Source organism: Protopterus annectens, chromosome 15.part0 (genome assembly GCF_019279795.1).
Source record: "Protopterus annectens isolate FY-2018-M chromosome 15.part0, PAN1.0, whole genome shotgun sequence".
Taxonomy (NCBI): Eukaryota; Metazoa; Chordata; order Ceratodontiformes; family Protopteridae; genus Protopterus; species Protopterus annectens.
Window position 1 is genome coordinate 6,742,044 of NC_056749.1, and position 24,081 is coordinate 6,766,124.

The 24,081-nt window shown below is 40.9% G+C and overlaps 1 protein-coding gene across 1 annotated transcript in view; it reads right to left on the reverse strand.

Moving 5' to 3' along the window:
- Positions 1 to 24,081, reverse strand: part of CC2D1A (coiled-coil and C2 domain containing 1A) — a 3,016,164-nt gene that overhangs the window by 1,296,927 nt on the left and 1,695,156 nt on the right. Inside the window, exon 19 of the mRNA XM_044057686.1 lies at positions 4,399 to 4,472. Within this exon, the coding sequence (XP_043913621.1) occupies positions 4,399 to 4,472 (74 nt within the window). The remainder of the gene's footprint in view (positions 1 to 4,398; positions 4,473 to 24,081) is intronic.

The window sequence follows — 24,081 nt, forward strand, 5'->3', positions numbered from 1 at the left end:
ATCTAATTATGCCCCCAACTTACAAAAGACACTTGTTCCCTTATGCATTACAGAGATTCTGCTTACAAAGCTTAGATAAGAAAATAATTTACTGTAAGGCCCAAACTAGCCATCCCTTTAATCCCAAAAACTTCTGGATAACTATAAACTCTATCTTTCACAATGGAAACCCTCAAACTCCTAATCCTTACCCTAACAATTCAGCTCAGGACACTGCCTCCCTCCTCACCCATTAATTCACTGATACTATCCACAAAATGACCAACACTGACCAGAAATCCAACACTACTATCCCTCCCCAAACACCTTCTAATAAAACCATCTTCTCTCTTAAACCTATACCCACCATGTATATAAAATCTCTCATCCAAAAATGAAAACCATGTTGTCGTCCTGCTAATAATCTACTCTCACCTTTCTCAAACTTGCAGCTGACTCTATAGCCTAACCCGTTTTGATGCTTATCAATAGCTCAATTCATGAAGCCACTGTACCTGACGTCTGGAAATCTTTCTATGCAATAATCCTACACAAAGGAGGCAACTCCACTGATCCATCTAACTTTAGACCCATAGCTATACTCTAACCCTCTCAAAAATCCTGGAAAAATGTATACACACTCAGTTTCTCAAATTACTTATCCAAGAAAACATTTTGACACCTATCCAACATGGTTTCCTTCCTAACCATGGTACTACTACAGCCCTTTTATCTTTCACTCATACAATAGCTGAAGCCCGTGACAACAACAAACTTGTCTCATGTCTAGCCTTAGACCTATCAAAAGTCTTTGACACAGTAACCCATTCTAAACTCTTAACCAAGTTAGCCAACCTTAATCTCTCAGCGTCCACACTTGAATGGTAATCCAGCTACCTCTCAAACAGACTGCAATCTGTGAGATGGCATTCCTCCTGCTCTCCCTTCCTACCCATCCATACAGGTGTTCCCCAGGGTTCCATCTTGGGACCCCTTCTATTCAGCATTTTCACTAATGACCTCCAAACCACTTGCTATCACTCCTCTCTCATTCAGTATGCAGCAAATTCTGCACTCATCTCTTCTTCTGAAGGTATCTCTCAACTTCACACTCTTACCCAAAACTCTCTTCTCTCTGTTGAAAGATGGCTCACTGAAAATCAGCTCTTTTAAATCCTAAAAATACTAAACTTTTACTCTTCTTTTCCCCAAATCACTTTCACTTCTCAAACCCACCACTTCCATCTCTTCTTAAAATAAAACCATCATTAATGTAGAATCCCACACAAAGCTACTTGGAATGTTAATAGATATCAATTAATTATGATCTCCATGCTCAACAATCAATTAAAAAAAAAAAAAAAACAACAAAAAAAACAAAACAAAACCTGGGTCTCCTCTACAGGAACAAAACATTACTAACTCTACACTCTCCTTGCCTCAAGCCTACCTACTTCAAAGCCTTCTACATGCTGCCCCAATCCTTACAAACCTTCAATCTTCCTAAATTACTAAGCTGGAACACCCATACAATAAAATGGTAACATTTGCTGCAAACCTACCACATACCTCTCGCCACTGCATGGCACTAAAGAACCTATAGTGGCTCTAATTCCCTATTAACTTCAACTTTCACAACTCCACATAACACACTTTGTACTAAATCAGCCTGCCCCTCCAGCCAATCTTGAATCTTACCATACCCCTACGTGCCCACTCCGTAGCAAAGACCAACTTCTTCAAATATACAAACCCAATAAATCTACTGAAAAAAAGTTATAGAGATACACCATGTCTCATAACTGGAACAAACTCCCACTCAACATAAGAAGCATTATACACTCTAATAGTTTCAAAAAAGAATTAAAAATTTGTCTAGCTAAATCATGGATGTGCCCTTGTCATGACCCCATGTAAAGCCTTAACTCTTCCTTCTATTGATTTCCTCACCTACTTCTATATGCTAACACCTTTAGGAGGTTAAGGCGTAAACAGCTTTACCCCCTATTCCTTATGTAATAAGAACATGTATAAAGTTATTTCCCATGTGTTGGACTATTGTAAATTTGTTTGGGATTTTCTTAAATGTGTAAACTGTTATATATTGTTATTGTTTGATTGATTGTATCTTTGTTCATTTTTACTTTGCTTACTTTCATAGAATTGTATAAGTATCTGGAGCTTTTCTCCACTGGTCTCCACTGAAAATGGGCTTTAGCTCAGTTGGACCAACCTGGTTAATACATGTCAAATAAATATATAAATACAGGTTGGCAGGGGAGGCCTCAAAGCTGAGGATCAGGGGAAAGAAAACCCTCTGTGCTGCAGACAGCTGTTTACCATCTGTCCTATTCAAAAAGTTCACCCATTCAAACATATGGCCTGCCCCACAGAAACTCTCTGAGCAGATACCTGGATGAGATAAATGCCCTCGTCATCCGTATCATAGCCCTTAGTGTGCTGTGTTTATTTCATTTAGGCTTACTTTCTCCCTAGTTCAGAGATATAGCACATCTGAAGTTAATACTCCTTTATTTTATGATGCATGGCCATGACAAAGGTAGAGCAAGTGGGGGCTGATGGCAAATGGAAGTTGTACTCTAAAAGCTGCAAAGTATTGTTTAGAAAACACTGACTCTCAAGACAGGGCCAATGGCTTCTCCAGACATTGTTCAATAGCTTTATAGAATACCAATATCTAAACTTCTGCTGACTAGGGAAATGTGGTGAGCTGAGACTAGGTTTAGGGGACCAGGCTTGGACCTGAGCCGTCCAAAGGGAACTTAATCAAAGTAGTTCTGGGTGGTGCAGAAGATGTATGTGATTCTTTAAATACAGAGATTTAGAAATATCTGTGGCCAACCAGGCAACCAAAAACTGGCGACAGCACAGTAAGCAAGGAATCAGAGATCTGGCTAAAACTCAAGCCACTGAATCCACTGTCTATCTACAGAGAGGCTGGTATAAGCCAGGCCAATGAAAGAGTAAGGCGGAGGGCCAAAGGCACAAGAGCCTGGGCCTCATCAGACCCCCTCACCATGACAGCACTAGCAGGGCCATTAAGGATTCAGGTATGCTATTCATGAATATTTCCAATTTCTTTAACTTGTAAGCCTTTGTTTTTGTTTTGAAAATTTTCTCTAGGAAGAGCAGCTGGTTAAAGGACCACTGGAATTTGCAGATGTTTCAGCAACAGCCACCAAAACCTGTAGTCCAAGAAAACAATGGAAATTTTAGCCATTTGAAAAAGTTCAGCATTGCATGCAACTCAAAGTGCTGTGATTCTCACACAGACTGAAAAAATACGGTCGGCAGGGAGACACCAACTTCCACATACTTACCTGCTGGTGACTTTTTCCAGGGAAATCACAGCACCTAAAAAGAATTCCCAAGCTCACAAAGAAGCAATTGTAATAACTTAGAAACAGGTAAAATCCCACAATTGGATGCTCCATACTCTGCATGTGCACATCCGACAAATCTGCACAAAATATGTGGTGGCACTCCGCATCAGAAAATAACTGGGTATGATGCAGGGTTCAGTCTCCTAACAGCAGAGTTTCTGGCTGAAGTGATTTAGAGGGGAGGTAAAAGAAACCAAGCACTCATAAAAAGATGTTATTGCTGCTCTAAGTATCTGGACAGAATTCAGAAACAAATCTGCAGTTAAAATCCCATTGTTCAGAATTTTAAAAAGTAATACTTGGGGAGATCGCGCAAGTAGTTGGCATCAAGCATCTGCGACTATGGCACAAGCTGCTGTAGTAGATCTGTGACTATGGCACAAGCTGCTGTGGTAGATCTGGGACTATGCACAAGCTGCTGCAGTAGATCTGCGACTGTGGCATACGTTGCTACAATGGATCTGCAACTATGGCACAAGCTGTTGCGGTGGATCTGCGACTATGGCACAAGCTATTGCGGTGGATCTGCTACTATGGCACAAGCCGCTGTGGTAGATCTGCGACTATGGCACAAGCTGCTGTGGAAGATCTGCGACTGTGGCACAAGTTAATACAGTAGATCTCTGACTATGGCACAAGTTGCTACAGTAGATCTGTGACTATGACACAAGTTGCTACAGTAGATCTGTGACAATGGCACAAGTTGCTACAGTAGATCTGTGACAATGGTACAACTCGCTACAGTAGATCTGTGACTATGGCACAAGCTGCTACAGTAGATCTGCGACTATGGTACAAGCTGCTGCGGTATATCTGTGACTATGGCACAAGCTGCTGCGGTAGATCTGCAACTATGGCACAAGCTGCTGTGGTAGATCTGCGACTATGGCACAAGCTGCTGCGGTAGTCATCTTTAAACTCAACTGTGGTGCATCCAAAAGCAATAAAAAATAAGGAGCAGTAACCAGAGTTCATTGCAAACATAAGTTTAACACAATATTTTTAGCTCTCTTACCTGGGGGAGGAGGAAAATTAATGCCTTTCACTATGTGGAGGACCATGTCATTGCTACTCAAATTAGGGAAGATCCTGTGGATTTAAAAAAAAATCTCATCAGCACATCATCATCAAAAGCAGAGTAATGGATTTTTAGATGGTCATAAAAGGCAGTACAATTATTGGTGATTTAAACATAATTCCATCCCCTACCCTTAATGCTTTCATTTTATTAATTCTCTGTTGACTAGGTAAGTGAAGTGACCCTGTGCCCTTTCAAGCCTGGACTCTGGTGTAACACACCATTTTTACAAAATGACAATAAGAGGGATATACATAAATGCACTGCACAAACACCAAGACATTGTGAGAGACTTTAAGGAGAATAACAATAATCATGCAAATTATATCATATCCATAAAGTAGCAGAAAGTATTCTAAGAACTAAACCGACACGGGAATGGAGAAAAGAGATTCTGCCAATAGGGATGACTACAATTAGGGATATAGACAATAGGCAAGAGGGGGCTGGAATTTATTGGAGACAACTGGCACAGGAACCAAGGCACTGGGAGCAAATAACTAGAGAGGGAAAGATTATAGGATGGGAGGACCCCACGAATATATTTGGACTGCAGGTTAGAGATGGTTTTCCCTATCAGGGACCAATATCAGAGTATAGACAAAGAGAAAGAAATAGGGGGTGCTAAACGAAAGACCAGCACTGGTAGAGTCTTTAATAGAATCTAGAACAGAAGATCTGAAAATCATCTACTTCTAAAAGCAGAAAAGCCCACCTTTCCTCCTGGTTAACTCCTCTACTCGTTCACCATCACCAAACTATGGAACTCACTTCCGCCTTCTATAAGAAACACAGGTGGCAGCACCACCTTCAAACAAATTCTGAAAAATCATCTCAACTCTTCCTGGCTATGTACCTGCTCTACAACTTCACCTCTTCCCTCTGCTTATATGACAACTAAACTCCCTACACTTTTTGTTACTAGTGACTGATGATATTTTCTCCATATTTACTATTTTTTCATCACTTGTTGATACTGGTACAATAATACTGATTAATATATCTTGGTTTATACCTCTCTGATTTAATTCATTTGGCAACCAACTAAATTCCTGCTTTAATGTATATTTTCTGTATATATTACTGTAATCAAACCAACTAGATTCCTGCTTTTAAGTATATATTCTGTATATTTTGCTGTATTTAAACCAACTAAATTCCTGTTTTATGTAAATATTCTGTATATATTGCTGTAATCACTATGTATAACACTGTTTCTACTTCTGTACCAATTCAAGTTTAATTTTTTTCTGTATCTATGTTCTTGTTGAAACTTTTCTCGCTGGGCCTCCAGTGAAAATGGGCTCTTTTATGCCCAGTGGACTTTTCCCAGTAAACAAATGCAATAAAATTAAATAAATAGAGTATGTAAAATACTGCATGATAACTGCAAGAATCAATCAGAGGAGGTTAGAAAGGATTGGGAAGAGACACTGGATAAGCAATTCACAAAAAGACAATAGCAGGATACATGTATATCTCCCAAATATGCAACAAAATCTAGAAGATTTAGGATTTTTGCCTGGAAATGTTTACATAGATATCTTTATACCTCAAGTAGACTCCAGAGAATTTTTCCTCAGGTAAACAGTAAATGTTGGAAGTATGAAGGGGAAGAAAGAGGTAATTGGAAACATGTTTAATGGGAGTGCGGTGAGTTGGTAGACTTTAAGGATTCCCTGCGGGATGCACTGTCGGAGATGCTGGGTGGGCAGATTGGTCTGACGAGGGAGATGACTTTTTTTAAGCTATGATACAGAATCAGAATTGTCTAGACAAGGTAAGGCCTTGCTGTATCTAATAACGGTGGCTACCAAAAAAGCAATTACTAGAAAATGGAAATCAAAATCTAAACCAACTATCCTGGAAGTAGAGAATATAGTAACAGAGGGAAAACAACTGGAACCGAGATCTTTAGTAAAGGGTAGGACCGAACTCCAAAGGAAAAATGGGAATTGTGGGAACAATACATAGAAGGGAGGAATGAGGTGTAAAAGGTTGCAGGACTTAAATGAGCTGTGTAATGTTTGAGTGAGAAAGATTGGGTAGATTATAACTGATGTATAATGTTTGCAACTGGGAGTGTGTGTCAGTATGGTGTGTGATGTCAAATGCTTGTGACTAGGATTGTGTTGCTATGTTTTTTTTTTCATTTATATAATTGTATGATTGCCTATGTAGTGAAAGATGTTTCTTGTTTAAAAAAAGGCAGGACATGAATAATGTACATAATGTTGCTTAGGTTATATGATATACAACAATATATGTGAAGTATAATGTTTATGTTAATACAGTTTGATTACTTTTATATGAATGTAAATTTGCCTATGCCACAAGTGAAAAGGTGTTTAAAAAAACATATTGCGAGAGAGTAGCAATTGTGAGAACAAAAAGAAGCCTAAGGCAACATTCGTAAGGCTATTTCGAGGTCACAGAAACTTCAGCACATCTTAATACCTGTGACTAACACAAGACAATTTACATATAAGCTGCATAGATGCATTCTTAGTTAAACCACATCTGTATACAAACTCATTTAGATGCATTTTTAGTTAAACATCATCTGTATTCAAACTCATTCTTTAACAGTCTGTTAGCAATGCTAGCACAGCTTTCTTAATTCATGATTCCTAAAAGTGAATGCATCATCACAGAACTAGGATCCAGAATTAAATTAAGGACTTGTTCAATCTACACTTAATTCCTTTTGAACTACTAAAATTTTTTTAGGTTAATAAAAGACAAAAATACTAAAACTTACTACCCTTATTTACATACATACACATTTAGACAAATCCACTGAGCAGTTCTTAATATTTTAGACAGGTACCTACAAGAATATTTGCCAGGACAGGTTGTTGTCCACTGGTATAAAGCAGAATTTAAGATGCCTAGCCTTTGTCTAGGAAACTAAAATGTTTATAGGCATCCTTAAGGTGTTCACTTAACTTTTTCAAAGCAATGTAAATACTTTATTACCACATTTTGACTTCTTCATATGGTGAAATCCCACATGCATGGTGCACTTGTTATTTTGGCAATGATTGCTGATACATCCATTTTTATGGTTATATGTTTATATAATCCTAGTACACTAGCCTCACGTCAATCAGTGCTTACATTTAACTTTCATTAACTTGTCTTTACTAAACACGTAAATCCATACATTCTATCCAGTCCTTAAACACCTTTATTAAATTATTATATTGCAGGCCATGACATCAGTAAACAAACCATAGCAAATGTTTCAGGTTCCTGCATTACTCACTTGAGTTTTCTTTTTAACAATCATTCAGTCCAATATTACATAAATTGCTCAATTCCTGCCTTCCCTTAAAACATCATTCCTCTCTTCATAAACATAATTCTGTATATATTGCTCCCACAGATTCTATTGACTTTATGTAGTTTGTTTTTTCCTTTTCCTACGGCTCCCATCTCCACTCCTTTTACCTTCTACATTCAGTACTTCCATCACAGCTAGTTTAGATTTCAGTTACTGACTTTTTGGCAGCCAAAAGCATTAAGCATATTAGGCCTTAACATGACTGGGTGATTCAGGTTTTATATCCCAGCACAAAAGATTAATTTCCTTAGCATTTACTAGGAAATGGAAATCAAAATCTAAAAATATTATAACCAAAGAACTACATATTACAAAGGAAGTAAAAGATCTGGAGAAGAGATGAAAAGGAAAGGACCATATTACATAGAACTAAATGGAATTTGTAGGAACAATGCACACGAATAATGTTCAGGAAGAGTGAGGTTTAAGGGAAGGTAGGAATTGAGCAATCAATGTAATGTTGAAGTGAGGGAGTGATAGCTGGTAAAAAAGTTACATAGTCACCAAAACGTTACATCTGTGTTGTTCATTTTCATTCTTCCTCAACTGATGGGTTTAGATCCAATCCCTTGGATCTGACTCAGACATTGCAAAACCTCATAGCAACCAAAAACTCTTGAGCTTATACCACAATGCACCAACCCCAGTTACCTCAGATCTTGTTTGCTGCTATAATTAAAAGCAAAAGATGAAAATTAGTATGGAGAAGCTATCTCTGGAGTTACGTATATAATAAAGACAAACAAGCCTATGCACACTCGATCTTCCAGAAACCTTTAGGATGGGGGTTGGCAGGAGTGGAGTTGAGGGAAAATGGACCACACAAATGGAACATTATGGTGAGCGCATAACTTCTTTACCTGATGTCAATTTTCATTATATCCTCAACTGATGGAACAGAGTCCCCAGCTACCTAATTTCCAGGGCAGACTCAAGGAAGGATATTCCTGAGCACCACAGAACCAAAGGATTCTCCTCTTCTGGAGACCTAACTTGTAATGAGTAATAACACTATGGGGAGTAGCCCAACTGGCTGCTGCACAAACATCATCCATGGACATTCTGGATTGAAATATTGAGGAAGTTGTCATGGATCTAGCAGAATATGCACAAATGGTTTTGTCAGAGTGATGTCCATTTGTTATACACACAGGAAATGCAATTTGTTGTCCATTTAAGTACTGTAACTTTGGTAACTGGTTCACCCAATGTAGGTTCTGGAAATGAAACAAACAGTTGATCCAATTTTCTGATGTTATTTGCCCTATGTAAGTAAAAACCCAATTGCCTGTGAACATCCAATAAGTGTACCATATTATTCACATTTGTTACAAAATTTGGGGAAGAGTACAGGCAAATTAACAGACTGATTAATGCTGGGTTATGACACCATCTTTGAAAGGAATGATACGCTGCTACGTAAAGTCACCCTATCCTTATGAAAATCAAGTATCGGGGTTTTGAGGGTAATGCTTGGATCTTGGAAATTCTTCTGGCCAAAGTAATGGCTACTAAGAAAATTATCTTCCATGAAAAAAATGTAAGATCAAAGGAAGCTGCGGTCTCAAATGGGGTTAAGTAAGGTACTGCAGAACTAAATTTAGGTCTCAATGAGGAGTAGGATCTTTAAAAGGAGGCCTTAAGAGCACATTGCCTCTGAATACTGCTTTGCTTAACTTATGAGATGTTACTGGCGAGTCATTTATCCCAACATGGAAATCTGATACTGCTGCTAAATGGACTTTAGCTGTAGAAGACCCTTCATCAAAGAAATGTGATAAAAAATCCAATATATTGTTTATGGGAGCTGCAAAAGGGTTGATGTTATGTTTTGAGCCCAAAAACAAATCTTTTCCATTTTCTGAAATATAGTTTACTGGTGGAAGGTTTATGGGACGACATCAATATATGATGGACAGGAGAAGAGAGCATTGGTTTTCTGGCAATCGATGGAATTGGAGAAGCCAAGCAGTTAGTCTGAGGTTTGCCAAATCTGGGTATATCATGCCTGTTGGGTAGGAGAGAAAGTCTGTGGAGTTAGATCCAGAAACCAAGGTGGTTGAATCAGGTGAGGCCGAAGAAAGGGAAACCAAATCTGAAGAGGCCAATATGAAGCAATGAGGATGACTTTGCTGTTCAACCTGGGAGCTTTCTGAAGGAATTTGGGAATTAAAGTAATGGGTGAATATGCGTACGGCAGACTGGGGGGGGGGGCAATCATTGAGAAAAGCATCCCTCAGAGATTCCCCCTCTGGGGGCATTAGGACAAAGTAGCTGCTGCACTTGTTGTTTAGGAGGGAAGTGAATATATTGCAGCAAAGTTGGCCCCATTGACAGAAGATCTTGCCTGCAATTTTCTTGTTGAGGGACCATTCGTAGGGTAAAAGAATGCACCTGCTCAATTTGACTGCTATCACACTGGATTTCTCCGGAATGTGCATTGCTAAGAGGAAGTGGTTGGAAGAAATTGCACACTGCCACACCCTGAGAGCTTCTCAACACAATTGGTAGGATTTTGTTCCTCCTTGGTTGTTGTTGAACCAAACCACTGACATGTTCTCCATTTGTATTGCAATGGTCCCTAAGGGGACAGCATCCTGGAATGCCTGCAATTCTAACAGCACTGCTCTCATCTCTAGGACATTTATATGCAAATTTGGCCTTCTCAGGTAACCAAGTGCCTTGGACTCTCTTCCCCAGATAATGCCGCCCTGCCCCCCCCCAACTGCAAAGCGTCCGTGGTCACTATGGCCTTGGGTTGTGGGGGAATGAATGGCTAGTCTATAAGAAAGTAGTCTGAATTAATGCACTATTCCAGATCTCTCGTGCAGGTCTGAGTGATTCTTATCTAGTAAGACAGACTGATAAAGGATTGACCACTGTCAAGTTAGCATCCACTGACGAATTCTCATGTAAATCTCACTACCTGTACTAATGTTACTGCTGCCGCCGTTTATCCCAGGGCTTGAAGGGCCAGACAGGCCAAGATCATGCTGTGGCAGATTAGTTTTTTGACTTGTGACCTTACTGTTTGGACTCTCAATAGTGGCAGGGATTCAATGGTCATTTTCTTAGTGAGAATGTCTCCTATAAAGTCTAGGCTCTGGGTAGGTTGTAGATGAGATTTTTGTGGCTTATGGCTATCCCCAGATGTGGGCAAGTCTGGAGAACCTGGTCCTTTGCTAATATGAGTTGATGCCTGGTTGGAGTGGATATTAGCCAGTCGTCTAAGTATGGAAACACTCATAATCCCTGCAGTCTGAGATGAGCTTCTCCTAATGCCATGCATATGGTAAACACTCGGAGGGCTGTGGTGAATCCAAAGGGCAGTACTCTGAACTGATAATGACTGGTAACCAGCCAGAAGTGTAAATACCTTCTGGATCATCTGTTCAACTTTATATGATAGTATGCATCCTGAAGGTCTGTTGAGCACATCCACATCATGGAGAAAAATAGCTGTTTTTGATGGGTAGCATTTATTTTTGGGAAATATTTCCCTTATTTGTTTTTGTATGTTATTTATTGGGTAATTATTATTGATTTGGGTAAAAGCACTTTTTTAAATATATCATAAATGTCAATGATCATATTATATAATAGTGTATATAAACATAGATATGAACAGTTGAATATGAATATATTATTTATATTGTGGTTGTTACACACTTGTTATAGATATCAATTTTAGAATTCTTCCCCTTTCTTACATCACCCATCTTTTCGTTTTCCCTCCCCCCCCCTCCTACCCCTCCCGTCCCCCCCCTCTCCTTGTCCTCTTTCCCTTTCCTTATTCACCCTTTCCTCATTCCTTCTCCACCCTTTCCCTTCCCCCCCCCTTCTCCTTCCCACTTGTTTCCTTTTTACTGGACCCATTCTCTTTTTTCCTCACATTCTCTTCCCCCCCCTCCCTTCCCCTTTCACTCATCCCTTTTTCTCTCACCACCCCCTTCCCCATCTTCCTTTCCCTGTCTTTTCCTTTCATTATACAAGATATTTCAACAAATATAGAGTTTACATAGAGAATGAATTCCTAATAGAATTTAGGCTTTGGATTGAAATATTTAATAACAAAATAGTTTTATCGAAATAATATTGGATTTTATGTATATATTTTTGTTAGAATTAATGTTGTAAGATATATGAATCTTTTATATACATGAAAAACTATCAGCTACAAGGTTGCACAGTTATATTAAATTGATACATACTGATTAATTAGAACTGTTTCCCGCCACAAGGCTTGTTAATTAGGGTGTGGATTTTAGTATATAAGCAGAAGTTCTTATATGAATTGTTGTAACCTGATGAAGCGCACTTCTTAGGTGCGTGAAAGCGCTTGTTTTATTCTAAAATTAAAGAAATTTTTACTCATCGTGGTGGCTCCAGTAATTTGCTTGAATAATCATGGAGAATGGACTGAAATTTGACCATCCAAAAACTTGGTTCTTTGAACTGTTTTATTTAGTTTGGCAAGATCCAGAATTGGTCTCCAGTCCCGTTTTCTTTGGCACTAAAAAGAACCTTGATTAAGTTCCAGATTCTATCTGGTTTGGTGAGACCTCTTGGATGACTCATTTTCTAACAGCTATTGTATCTGAACTGCTGCTTGCTCCCCCTGACTGGATGGAACATCGGGGATTTTTCTTGAGACTGGAGGTAGAAGGGCAAAAGGGTATTGTATATCTTCTGGAAATAATTCTGTGCACCCAAGTATCTTTTGTTGTATCTAGCCAGGCTCTCTGGTGCAGGGATAATCATCCCCCGCCTTCCTCAAGGTAGAGGGCATTGGAATTAATGAATTCCAGGAAACGTTAAGGCAAGTATACTGGTACATGTGCAGTTTTCAACAACTCTAAAACACACCAAACACTTTATTGCATAGCTTTCGGGTCTACACCCTTCATCAGTACAAATCAACTAGAATCATTCTGTATTTAAATAGGCGATACAAGTCACATGCTTCAGCCCACCTATCACTCTATTTAACAATCAAAACTTAAAGGAACCATTTATATAAAATATAATACATTCCATAAATATATTTAAAATAATTATGTAAAACTATATGCCTACATTGTCTTCAAAGGCATATTACATACACAAATACAGATACTCATATACACACATACATATATATATATATATATATATATGGGTGTAGGTTAGAAGATCGACAGCTGGGATTACCGACAACGCATGAGCGGGTGCCAGATGATCGACACTCGGAAGACCGACGCTACGGATGAAAACTCCGATGCCAGGGATAGTGAGTTGGAAAGAAGGCTGTGTGAGTATGCGGTGGTGACGGACGTTAGGGTGCGACTAAGGTAAGTGTGGATAGTGACAGTCTGTGGGGATAGGGGTGAGTTAAGTGAGTTAGGGTTAGGGCGCGGGTTGGGTAACTGTGCGGTAGTGGTATTTTTTGGGTTAGGGGCGGGTTAAGTGAGTTAGGGTTAGGGCGCGGGTTATGTAAGTGTCGGTAGTGGTATTTTTGGGTTAGGGCGGTTAAGTGAGTTAGGGTTAGGCGGGTTATGTAAGTGTCTTGGTAGTGGTATTTTTGGGTTAGGGTGGGTTAAGTGAGTTAGGGTTAGGGCGGGTTAGCTGAGTGTGCGATAGTGACGGACCTTAGGGTAAGGGTTTGGGTTAGGGTCGGACGTAGTTGTGTGTGTGAGGTTTATTGTGGGTTTGTGAGGATTTTGGTGTGCTTGTGTTCTGTGTGTGGTTTTTGGATAAGGGGATGTGTTTTGTTAGTTGATTGTTGTTATTGTGGTGTGTGCAGTGTGTGGGGTTTCGTGTTTGTGGACCGTCGGTTACTTGTTTGTCGGGCATGTGAGTTGTCGTGTTTCTGGTTTGTCGATAATGTGGTGTCGATGTTTTTGTTGTCGGTGAGAGTGGCTTTCGAGCTTATGACCTAGAACCATATATATATATATATACATATATATATTTACATATATATATATATGTATATATATATATATATATATATATATATATCAATCACACACACATACACACACACACACACACACACACACACACACACACACACACACACACACACACACACACACCATATTACAAAACTAATTTACAGCTTCTCTCTTCGTCTTTTCATTAATACTGGTTTTAAACTAACAGCATTATTTATTTGTGTAGTTTTCCCAGTTAATGGAGGGGTAGTTGAAGTCGCCCAGTATGAGAGTGTTCGGTTGGACCCTAATATTCTCCAGGGTGCTTTGGAACGTGGTGTGCGAGTCTTGGGACATGGCTTGGGACCTATAGCAAGCTACAACCTAAATCACTGCACCTGAAGTATCTCTGATGCGTTATGTTGGGCTACCAGTCTGGAGGAGTGCGCATCCTTTATGAATATGGAAACACCATCGCCTTTGGAGCTTCGGTCCAAGCTCTGGGGCCGAAAGGTGTAGAATGAGTTATAGCCTGGTAGTGCAGGGGTGCTTTCTGCTGCCTTGAATCAGGTCTTTGTTACAGCACAAATGTCGATGTTCTCCATTTTAAGGAGTGCTTTGCGCGAGTGCATTTTGAGATTTAGACTTCCAGCACTGAGCAGCATGACCCTCAGATTGCATTTGTTTCTAGCTGTTACGGTGGTAATTTGGTCTTTGGAACACCACCTAAAAACGGCACTATAGGGGTGGCAAGAGCCTTGGCCAGTATGCAGAAGACAAAGGGTGACAGATGCAGGCCATCTCTGGCAAAGCATCAAGGTCTGTCACTCATGTCATCCCCTAGCTTATGTCATCCATCAAGTTAATCAAAGTAAACATTAAACAGGAAGATAACACTGTATATTACAAATAATCTGTTTTCTTTTTGATAAGTAAATGAATGCTGCAACATTAAAGAAATTAGTATCAGTTGCAATTCCCTGGTATTTGAATATTTTCCATGCCTACTTAACTCAGATACTTAATGTGGAATAAAGCTTTAATGCAAAAGGATGTGGGATAAGTGTCCTGAATGAATCATGATGCAGAACTCACTGTCAGTTTCAAAAACTTCACAGGAATCTTGATACAAAGGATTCACATTTATTTATTTTGTCTTTATTTACCACGGTGGTTCATCACAACAATGCAAGACCCCTTATCAACAGAGGTCTGGGGAGAAAATCTTCACCAAATAACATATCGTAGTAAGAAAAACTTTAAAATATGATGAGTGGTGAAAAAAAATATTTACAAAATACAAACAATAGTAACAAATGCTGGACATTCTCACATGATTACACATCACTGTAGGAAAAATAATGAGAACAGAAAAGCTGAATAAAAAATAAACTACAAAAAGCACATATAGTAAATAGGAAATGGGTCATTCAAAGGTGAAAAGGATATACAATTTATATAGTGAATAGGAAAAGTACAGTTTTGTACCTACCATAAATGTAGATGTTCGAAGATCCACATTGCTGCAGTCCTTACAGTTGGGTAGTCCGCTGTCCTCGGTCGGCCCGAATATCAAAGTATTAGGCTGACGTCGGTCAAGGCGCTTAAGACTGACATCAGGACGTCAGGGTACAAATGCGCATGACCGACGTCATATCCTCAGTCTTTTCTTGCCCCAGATGTCAGAAGACCCTAAATACAAAGGTCAAAAACCAAAAGACAGCAAAAAACAACCAACCACCCTTGTACTAACCATATGTACAATATATACAATATTCACAATATGTACAACCCAAACCACACAACCGCCTCTAACTACAGAGGGAAGGAGGGTAAATTGGACTGCAGCAATGTGGATCTTCGAACATCTACATTTATGGTAGGTACAAAACTGTACTATGTTCTTCATCTCACATTGCTGCAGTCCTTACACTTGGGTAGAATCCCAAAGCAGAGATAAGGGAGGATGGCAAAACTATAAAGCAGTAGGAGCTGCCAAAATGCCCTGTAAAATTGCAGTGGCAAAACCAGCCCTCGATTTAGAGTAACGTGGAAGGTGATAATGCTTAGAGAAAGTATGCACTGAACTCCAAGTAGCTGCCTCCAAAATATCTTTAGTTGCCAGCCCCCTTCAAAAAGCTGTAGAAGTGGCAGTAGCCCTAGTGGAATGAGGCCTAATCCCAGCTGGAATCTCCTTGCCATGATGGGAATAACAGAAAGCAATACAAAACCCAATCCACTTAGAAATAGTTTGTTTTGACACAGGCTTGCCCTGAGAACCCAAAGCAAAAGAAACAAATAACTGCTGAGACTGCCTGAACCCTTTAGTTCTGCTCAAATAATATCGCAACTGCCTGTGTATATCCAAAGTGTGCAAAATCTTTTCCCCTTTATTTTGGGGGTTTGCATAAAAAGTAGGCAAATGAATAGTTTGGTTTAAAGCCACACTAGAAACCACTTTAGGCATAAAGGAAGGATTAGTACGTAAATATACCCTATCCTTATGGAAAATTAAGAAAGGCTCAACTGCCATAAGGGCCTGTAATTCAGAAACCCTTCTCGCAGAGGTAATGGCCAACAAAAAAGCAGTCTTCCATGATAAATATTTCAACTCAGCAGTAGCTGCAGGCTCAAAAGGTTGTAGAGTGAGTTTCTCCAACACAAAATTGAGATCCCAAGCAGGAGTAGGAGCTCTCCGTGGGGGTCTTATATTCTTTGCCCCTCTAAGGAATTGCTTAAACAAAGGATGAGAAAACAATGGTGGGTCACAGTCATAGTGAGCAGAAATTGCTGCAGCATGAACCTTAATAGAAGAGAAGGACAAACCTTTGTTCAGTAACTCAGTAAGATATTGAAGAGCCACACTTAAATTAGGCTTAGAAACATCAAATTCCTTTGCTGTACTCCAAAATAAAAATCTCTTCCATTTATCTGCGTACACTTTCCTTGTACTAGGCCTTCTGGCCTCCAAAATAACATTCAAAACTTGCTGTGGAAGCTGAGACCCTCCAGGGTTTAAAACAGAATATGCCAGGCTGTCAGGTGAAGAGAGTGAAGTTTGACATTGAGTAAATGACTGTTCTCCTGAGACAGCAGGTGTGGAATTGAAGGCAAAGGCCATGGAGGCTCCCGCACCAGACTTCTCAGTAATGGGTACCAGTGCTGTCGAGGCCAATCTGGAGCTATTAAAATCATCTTTGGCTTGTCCTGTCTGACCTTCAGGAGTACCTTTGGGAGGAGAGGCAGAGGTGGAAAGGCATACACATGAAGATTGCTCCAATTGAATGAAAGAGCATCCACTTTCCAAGCTGTGGGATGAAACCTTTTGTGCAAAACTTTGGCAGCTGGTAGTTTAGTGGAGAAGCGAACAGATCTATGTCTGGAGTTCCCCATGACACTGTCAATTTCTGAAATACATGAGGATCCAATTTCCACTCGTGGGGATCCATAATTTGCCTGCTCAACACATCTGCTAAGGAGTTCTGTGCTCCCGGCAGAAACCTTGCCTGAAGATTTAGCTGTAAACTGAGAGCAGTCTCCCACAAAATCATTGCTTGTCTGCATAGAGGATAAGAATGTGTTCCCCCTTGCTTGTTGATGTACCACATGACAGTTGTGTTGTCTGTTAGAACCAACAACTGCCCTGGAAGAAGTAAATCCTTGAAAGCTATTAATGCAAATTGGACTGCTAACATCTCCTTCAAGTTGATATGTAGATGTTGAAGTCTGGCAGGCCACGTGTCTTGTACCCACTTTCCATTTAGATGAGCTCCCCAAGCTTTGTCTGAGGCATCTGTCGTTAGAATCTGACTCGCCTCTGGCCGGGTCACAGAGAGTCCCTTGTTTAGGTGACATTCCTGAGCCCACCACAAAAATTCCTTTTGAATGCAAGGTATTATCTGAATGACAGTGTCCATATCTTGGCAGTGCTGTGTCCATACATTTTGAGATACCATTGTAGCTTCCTCATATGCAGTTTGGCATTGGGAAGCACCAGAATACAAGATGCCATGAACCCCAAGGCTTGAAGGACTGTCCTTGCAGTCAGCCTGGACTGATGAGACAATTGATGGAAGTAAAGAGAAAGATTCTTTTGTTTGTCCGGGGTCAAAAGGCCATCTGGGATGCTGTATTCAGTCTCACACCCAGAAAGCACATGTCCTGAGAGGGTACTAGACTGGACTTTATTTCGTTCACAGAATACCCCAGGCATCTTAGCACTGCTATCACATATTGCAAATGATGTAGAAGTTCGTCCTTTCCTTGGGCCAGAATCAGGCAATCGTCCAAATAAGGATAGATCTGTATTCCTCTTAGCCTGAAGAAAGCAATCACTGGAGCCAGAACCTTCGTGAACACTCTGGGCGCAGTAGATAAGCCAAAGGGCAATGCAGAGAACTGATAATGAGAAGTCCCAGCTCAAACGCAGATACTTCCTGCAACTTAGCCTGATAGGAACATGAAGGTAAGCCTCCTTGAGATCCAGAGTCACCATCCAGTGATCTTTGCCCAGCAGAGGTAAAAGCTGTTGTAACGTCAACATTTTGAACTTGGGAATGTCCAGATAAGTGTTGAGGATAGATAAATCCAAAATTGGTCTCCACGTGTTCCCCTTCTTTGGTACTAGGAACAGGCGAGAATAAAATCCTAGGCCCACTTCTGGCAGAGGGACCGGTTGTATGGCCCCTATTTGGAGCAGCAGAGAAATTTGCTTGTGAGCCTCTAGTCTTTGCTGAGGAGGAACGTCCGGCATGCCTTTGAAAGGAGGCAAGGTATGGAAATAAAACCTGTAACCTTGGTGTATGATATCCAATACCCATCTGTCTTGGGTAATCAAAGTCCAATTTTCCCTGAAGAGTGCCAACCTTCCTCCCAAAGGTGCTGCCAGGCAAGAAGGATCTGGCAGCTGAAAAGGTAGGTCATTGGGCCTGTTTACGAAAGGACTGGCCCCTGCCCTCACCTGAAGATTGTGCAGGAGAACTCCCTGTTCTAGGTCTGAAGGAGCTCTGAGCTCTGCCCCTACCACGTCTAGATCTACCCCTAGACTGTGAATCATAAGAAGGGTATGTCCACCCCTTAGCAGGCCAATTCCTACTAAACTCGGAGGCTGGACTTGCAAAAAATCTTTAACAGTCTGCATAGACTTAGCCTTGTCTTCCATTTTCTTCAAGACTGACTCAACAGGTGAACCAAACAACACATCAGACTGTAAAGGAGCATCCAAAGTCCTTGTCTTAACATGTTCAGATAAATTCTGATCCCTCAGCCAGGCGTGCCTGCGAAGAACTGACCCAGTGGCAGCCACCCTAGACGAGGCCTGTACAGCATCAAAACCACATTGTAAAGAATGCTTACCCACCTGTTCAGAGACATGTACTAAATCTTGTAATTCCTTACACTCAATGCCTTCCGCCAGAGCATCTACCTTAGACTTCAGTTGAGAAAGAAGATAGTTCTGATATTTCAACATGTGAAACTGGCAATTCAAAGCCCTCATAGCTAAGGTGGAAGAATTATAGACTTTCTTTCCCCATCTATCCAAAGCTCTGGCCTCTTTATCTGGAGGAACCGGATTTTTTACAACAGAAGCCTTGACACCCTTAGGTCCCTGACTAACAGTTTCTGGGTCCGCCCTAGGACTCTTATAAAGATATTTATGAGCCTCAGGCACCCTATAATACCTATCCGGTTTAACAGGAGCAGGAGGCAAAGAATCAGGATTAAGTGAAGCCTCCGCAAACACATCTTCCACAACATCCAGAACAGGAGGTATAGCCAAAGGCCTATAATGGGGTAAAAGCAAAAACTCCCTAAGCCTTTTCCTGGAATCAGAGAAGTCCTGACCTTCCCACTTAAAATGTTCCCTCATGGAATGAAGAGTCTCTGAAAAAGAAAAATCCTCTGGAGGAGAAGCAGAAGGGGTAGAATCATCTGCATCAGAATCAGAATAAGGAGAGTACTCCTGCAAGTCTTCAGCCGAAGACTCTGAAACATCTGAAGGTTGCTCAAAACTCCCCAACTCTGGTTCCACCCTAGGCCTCTTATCTGGAGGAGGCAAAGAACCTCTAATCAAAGTAATTAAATCTTCTGCCATTTTAAGCATGTGCTTCTTGGGCACAGATCCTGAAGAACTAGGAGTGACACCAACAGAAGCTAAACCTGGCCTGCCTCTGGGAGAAGCCTTTGAAACAGAAGGAGAGGGCCTAACCACCCTAGGAAGGGAGGGGAGTACAGTAACCTGAGAAGCCCCTTCAGCCTGACCTGCCTCCTGAGAGGCCACATCCTGCAATAACAAAGTCTCCCCCTGGGACTCCAGAGAAGCCTCCGCGAACCACCGGTTCCACTGACGCCTCTAAAGAACCGGCGTCCGCACGGACGACTCTTCTTGCCTGGGTTTAGCTGCCTTGTCTTTGCGCTTCTTGAAGAAGCGGGCGCCGGAGCATCCGACGGCATCTTATAATTGCACCGCTTCCCAAAGACCAACCTGGCACAATCTAACCTTCGCAATAGTGCGCTTATTGAACCTAGCACAAAAGCGACACCCAACAACGTCGTGCTCAGGCCCCAAACAAGGAATACACAAAGTATGATAATCTCTATGCGGTATCTGTTTCCCACAAGTAATACAGTTATTCACTTTTTCTGTCTTCCGGTATTCCTCTGAGGCAAGAAAAACTAAAATATTCCCCAACGGGTACTTAGCCAACTTTGACTCGGTCTGAAACTCCGAATTGAAAAATTTCAGAACGAACGGCACTTGCAACGCTGCTTCTGCATCGGACCATGCGGCAAAAAAGACTGAGGATATGACGTCGGTCATGCGCATTTGTACCCTGACGTCCTGATGTCAGTCTTAAGTGCCTTGACCGACGTCAGCCTAATACTTTGATATTCGGGCCGACCGAGGACAGCGGACTACCCAAGTGTAAGGACTGCAGCAATGTGAGATGAAGAACATCGGGTCATTCGAAGGTGAAAAGGATATACAATTATAGGAAACGGGTCATTCGAAGGTGAAAAGGATATACAATTTATATAGTGAATAGGAAACGGGTCATTCGAAGGTGAAAAGAATATACAATTTATATAGTGAATAGGAAACGGGTCATTCGAAGGTGAAAAGGATATACAATTTATAAAGTGAATAGGAAACGGGTCATTCGAAGGTGAAAAGGATATACAATTTATATAGTGAATAGGAAACGGGTCATTCGAAGGTGAAAAGGATATACAATTTATATAGTAAATAGGAAACGGGTCATTCGAAGGTGAAAAGGATATACAATTTATATAGTTAATAGGAAATGGGTCATTCGAAGGTGAAAAGGATATACAATTTATATAGTAAATAGGAAACGGGTCATTCGAAGGTGAAAAGGATATACAATTTATATAGTGAATAGGAAACGGGTCATTCGAAGGTGAAAAGGATATACAATTTATATAGTGAATAGGAAACGGGTCATTCGAAGGTGAAAAGGATATACAATTTATATAGTGAATAGGAAACGGGTCATTCGAAGGTGAAAAGGATATACAATTTATATAGTGAATAGGAAACGGGTCATTCGAAGGTGAAAAGGATATACAATTTATATAGTGAATAGGAAATGGGTCATTCGAAGGTGAAAAGGATATACAATTTATATAGTGAATAGGAAACGGGTCATTCAAGGTGAAAAGGATATACAATTTATATAGTGAATAGGAAACGGGTCATTCGAAGGTGAAAAGGATATACAATTTATATAGTGAATAGGAAACGGGTCATTCGAAGGTGAAAAGGATATACAATTTATATAGTGAATAGGAAACGGGTCATTTGAAGGTGAAAAGGATATACAATTTATATAGTAAATAGGAAATTGGTCATTCGAAGGTGAAAAGGATATACAATTTACATAGTGAATAGGAAACGGGTCATTCGAAGGTGAAAAGGATATGCAATTACAAAATGATGTAAGAATTTAACAGGCAAAGGAGGACAGAGATGAGGGAGATTAAGACCAATATTCGTATGAAAGAAGAGTTATACAGGGGAAGACAGTAGGAAAGTTTAGCAGAGATGTCTTTAGTGTAAGGGGGGAATAATGAAGGCCGACTGTTGGGGGAATGCAACACAAGTCAGTCAGATGCGTTGATGGAAGATGATGTCTAAGGTAGAGGACTGTGGGAAGTAACACATGAAAAAGAGAAGCACCAGCAGAGAGAAGTAACTAAGGGTTTAGGTAGGGAAGATGGAACACGAGCAATGCCAGGAATCATGCAAGACCAGCAGAGAGAAATAACTAAGGGTTTAGTCAGGGAAGCTGGAACATGAGCAATGCCAGGAATCATGCAAGACCAGCAGAGAGAAATAACTAAGGGTTTAGGCAGGGAAGCTGGAAGACGAGCAATGCCAGGAATCATGCAAGACCAGCAGAGAGAAATAACTAAGGGTTTAGTCAGGGAAGCTGGAACACGAGCAATGCCAGGAATCTTGCAAGACCAGCAGAGAGAAATAACTAAGGGTTTAGGCAGGGAAGCTGGAAGACTAGCAATGCCAGGAATCATGCAAGACCAGCAGAGAGAAGTAACTAAGGGTTTAGTCAGGGAAGCTGGAACACGAGCAATGCCAGGAATCATGCAAGACCAGCCGAGAGAAATAACTAAGGGCTTAGGCAGGGAAGCTGGAACACGAGCAATGCCAGGAATCATGCAAGACCAGCCGAGAGAAATAACTAAGGGTTTAGGTAGGGAAGCTGGAACACGAGCAATGCCAGGAATCACGCAAGACCAGCTGAGAGAAATAACTAAGGGTTTAGTCAGGGAAGCTGGAACACGAGCAATGCCAGGAATCATGCAAGACCAGCCGAGAGAAATAACTAAGGGTTTAGGCAGGGAAGCTGGAACACGAGCAATGCCAGGAATCATGCAAGACCAGCAGAGAGAAATAACTAAGGGTTTAGGCAGGGAAGCTGGAAGACGAGCAATGCCGGGAATCATGCAAGACCAGCAGAGAGAAATAACTAAGGGTTTAGGCAGGGAAGCTGGAACACGAGCAATGCCAGGAATCATGCAAGACCAGCAGAGAGAAATAACTAAGGGTTTAGTCAGGGAAGCTGGAACATGAGCAATGCCAGGAATCATGCAAGACCAGCTGAGAGAAATAACTAAGGGTTTAGGCAGGGAAGCTGGAACACGAGCAATGCCAGGAATCATGCAAGACCAGCAGAGAGAAATAACTAAGGGTTTAGTCAAGGAAGCTGGAACACGAGCAATGCCAGGAATCATGCAAGACCAGCAGAGAGAAATAACTAAGGGTTTAGTCAGGGAAGTTGGAACACGAGCAATGCCAGGAATCATGCAAGACCAGCAGAGAGAAATTACTAAGGGTTTAGTCAGGGAAGCTGGAACACGAGCAATGCCAGGAATCATGCAAGACCAGCCGAGAGAAGTAACTAAGGGTTTAGTCAGGGAAGCTGGAACACGAGCAATGCCAGGAATCATGCAAGACCAGCAGAGAGAAATAACTAAGGGTTTAGTCAAGGAAGCTGGAACACGAGCAATGCCAGGAATCATGCTAGAAGACCATTAGCTTGTTTTTTTAAGGGACATGGAGGAGGGTATCTAACATTAATGGTGGAATGCAAGAAGTTTAGACACTGAATGATTTTTTTTTGTTGTAGTAGTTGTACTTCAAGTAGATTTGTGTCTGCTGAGTGACGATATCTTGTAGGAGTGTATCGCTGGCTGCAGTAGTGTTGTGAGGGAGGGGCATTTATCTGGGAAGAAGAGTATATTATGGGCTAATTTTACTGGGTAACACTAACACATTGTGAAAACTGAAGAAAATGTAATGTTTTTTGAAGACTTTGCAGTGGTGAGTTGAACTGGGCAGTTTAGTGGTGGATTTGGAAATATTGTGACAGCATTCTTTTAATTTCTGAACTGATGGCAAGTTAATATTTGTAAGGATAGGGGAAGCATAGAGTAGACTCAACAGAAGATTGGAGTTGGCAGTCGTTCTGTGAGACAGTTGCAGTAAGAAAGATGAAGACTATAAAAGAAGACCATTTTTCATGTGCATTTCTCACTAAGGTTTGAAAATGTCTACCAAAATCAAGCTGGTTTCTATGATAACTTTTAATAGTTGGGTTTGTAATCATGAAGTTACTAGGCTAATTGCCCCAGGCCCCTTACAAGCCTTGCTAAGTTCTACCTTTAACTCCATGATCAGCACCTACTGCCCTGTCCGAGGGGGACACAGGAGGAACCCCCAGGGTGAATTTCCATGTCCGCGTGAGGTGCCCCCGGCGGGTGTGACACTTGGTTTGGAAACAGATCTAGCACCCAGGGAGGGCAAATCGGAAATCATCA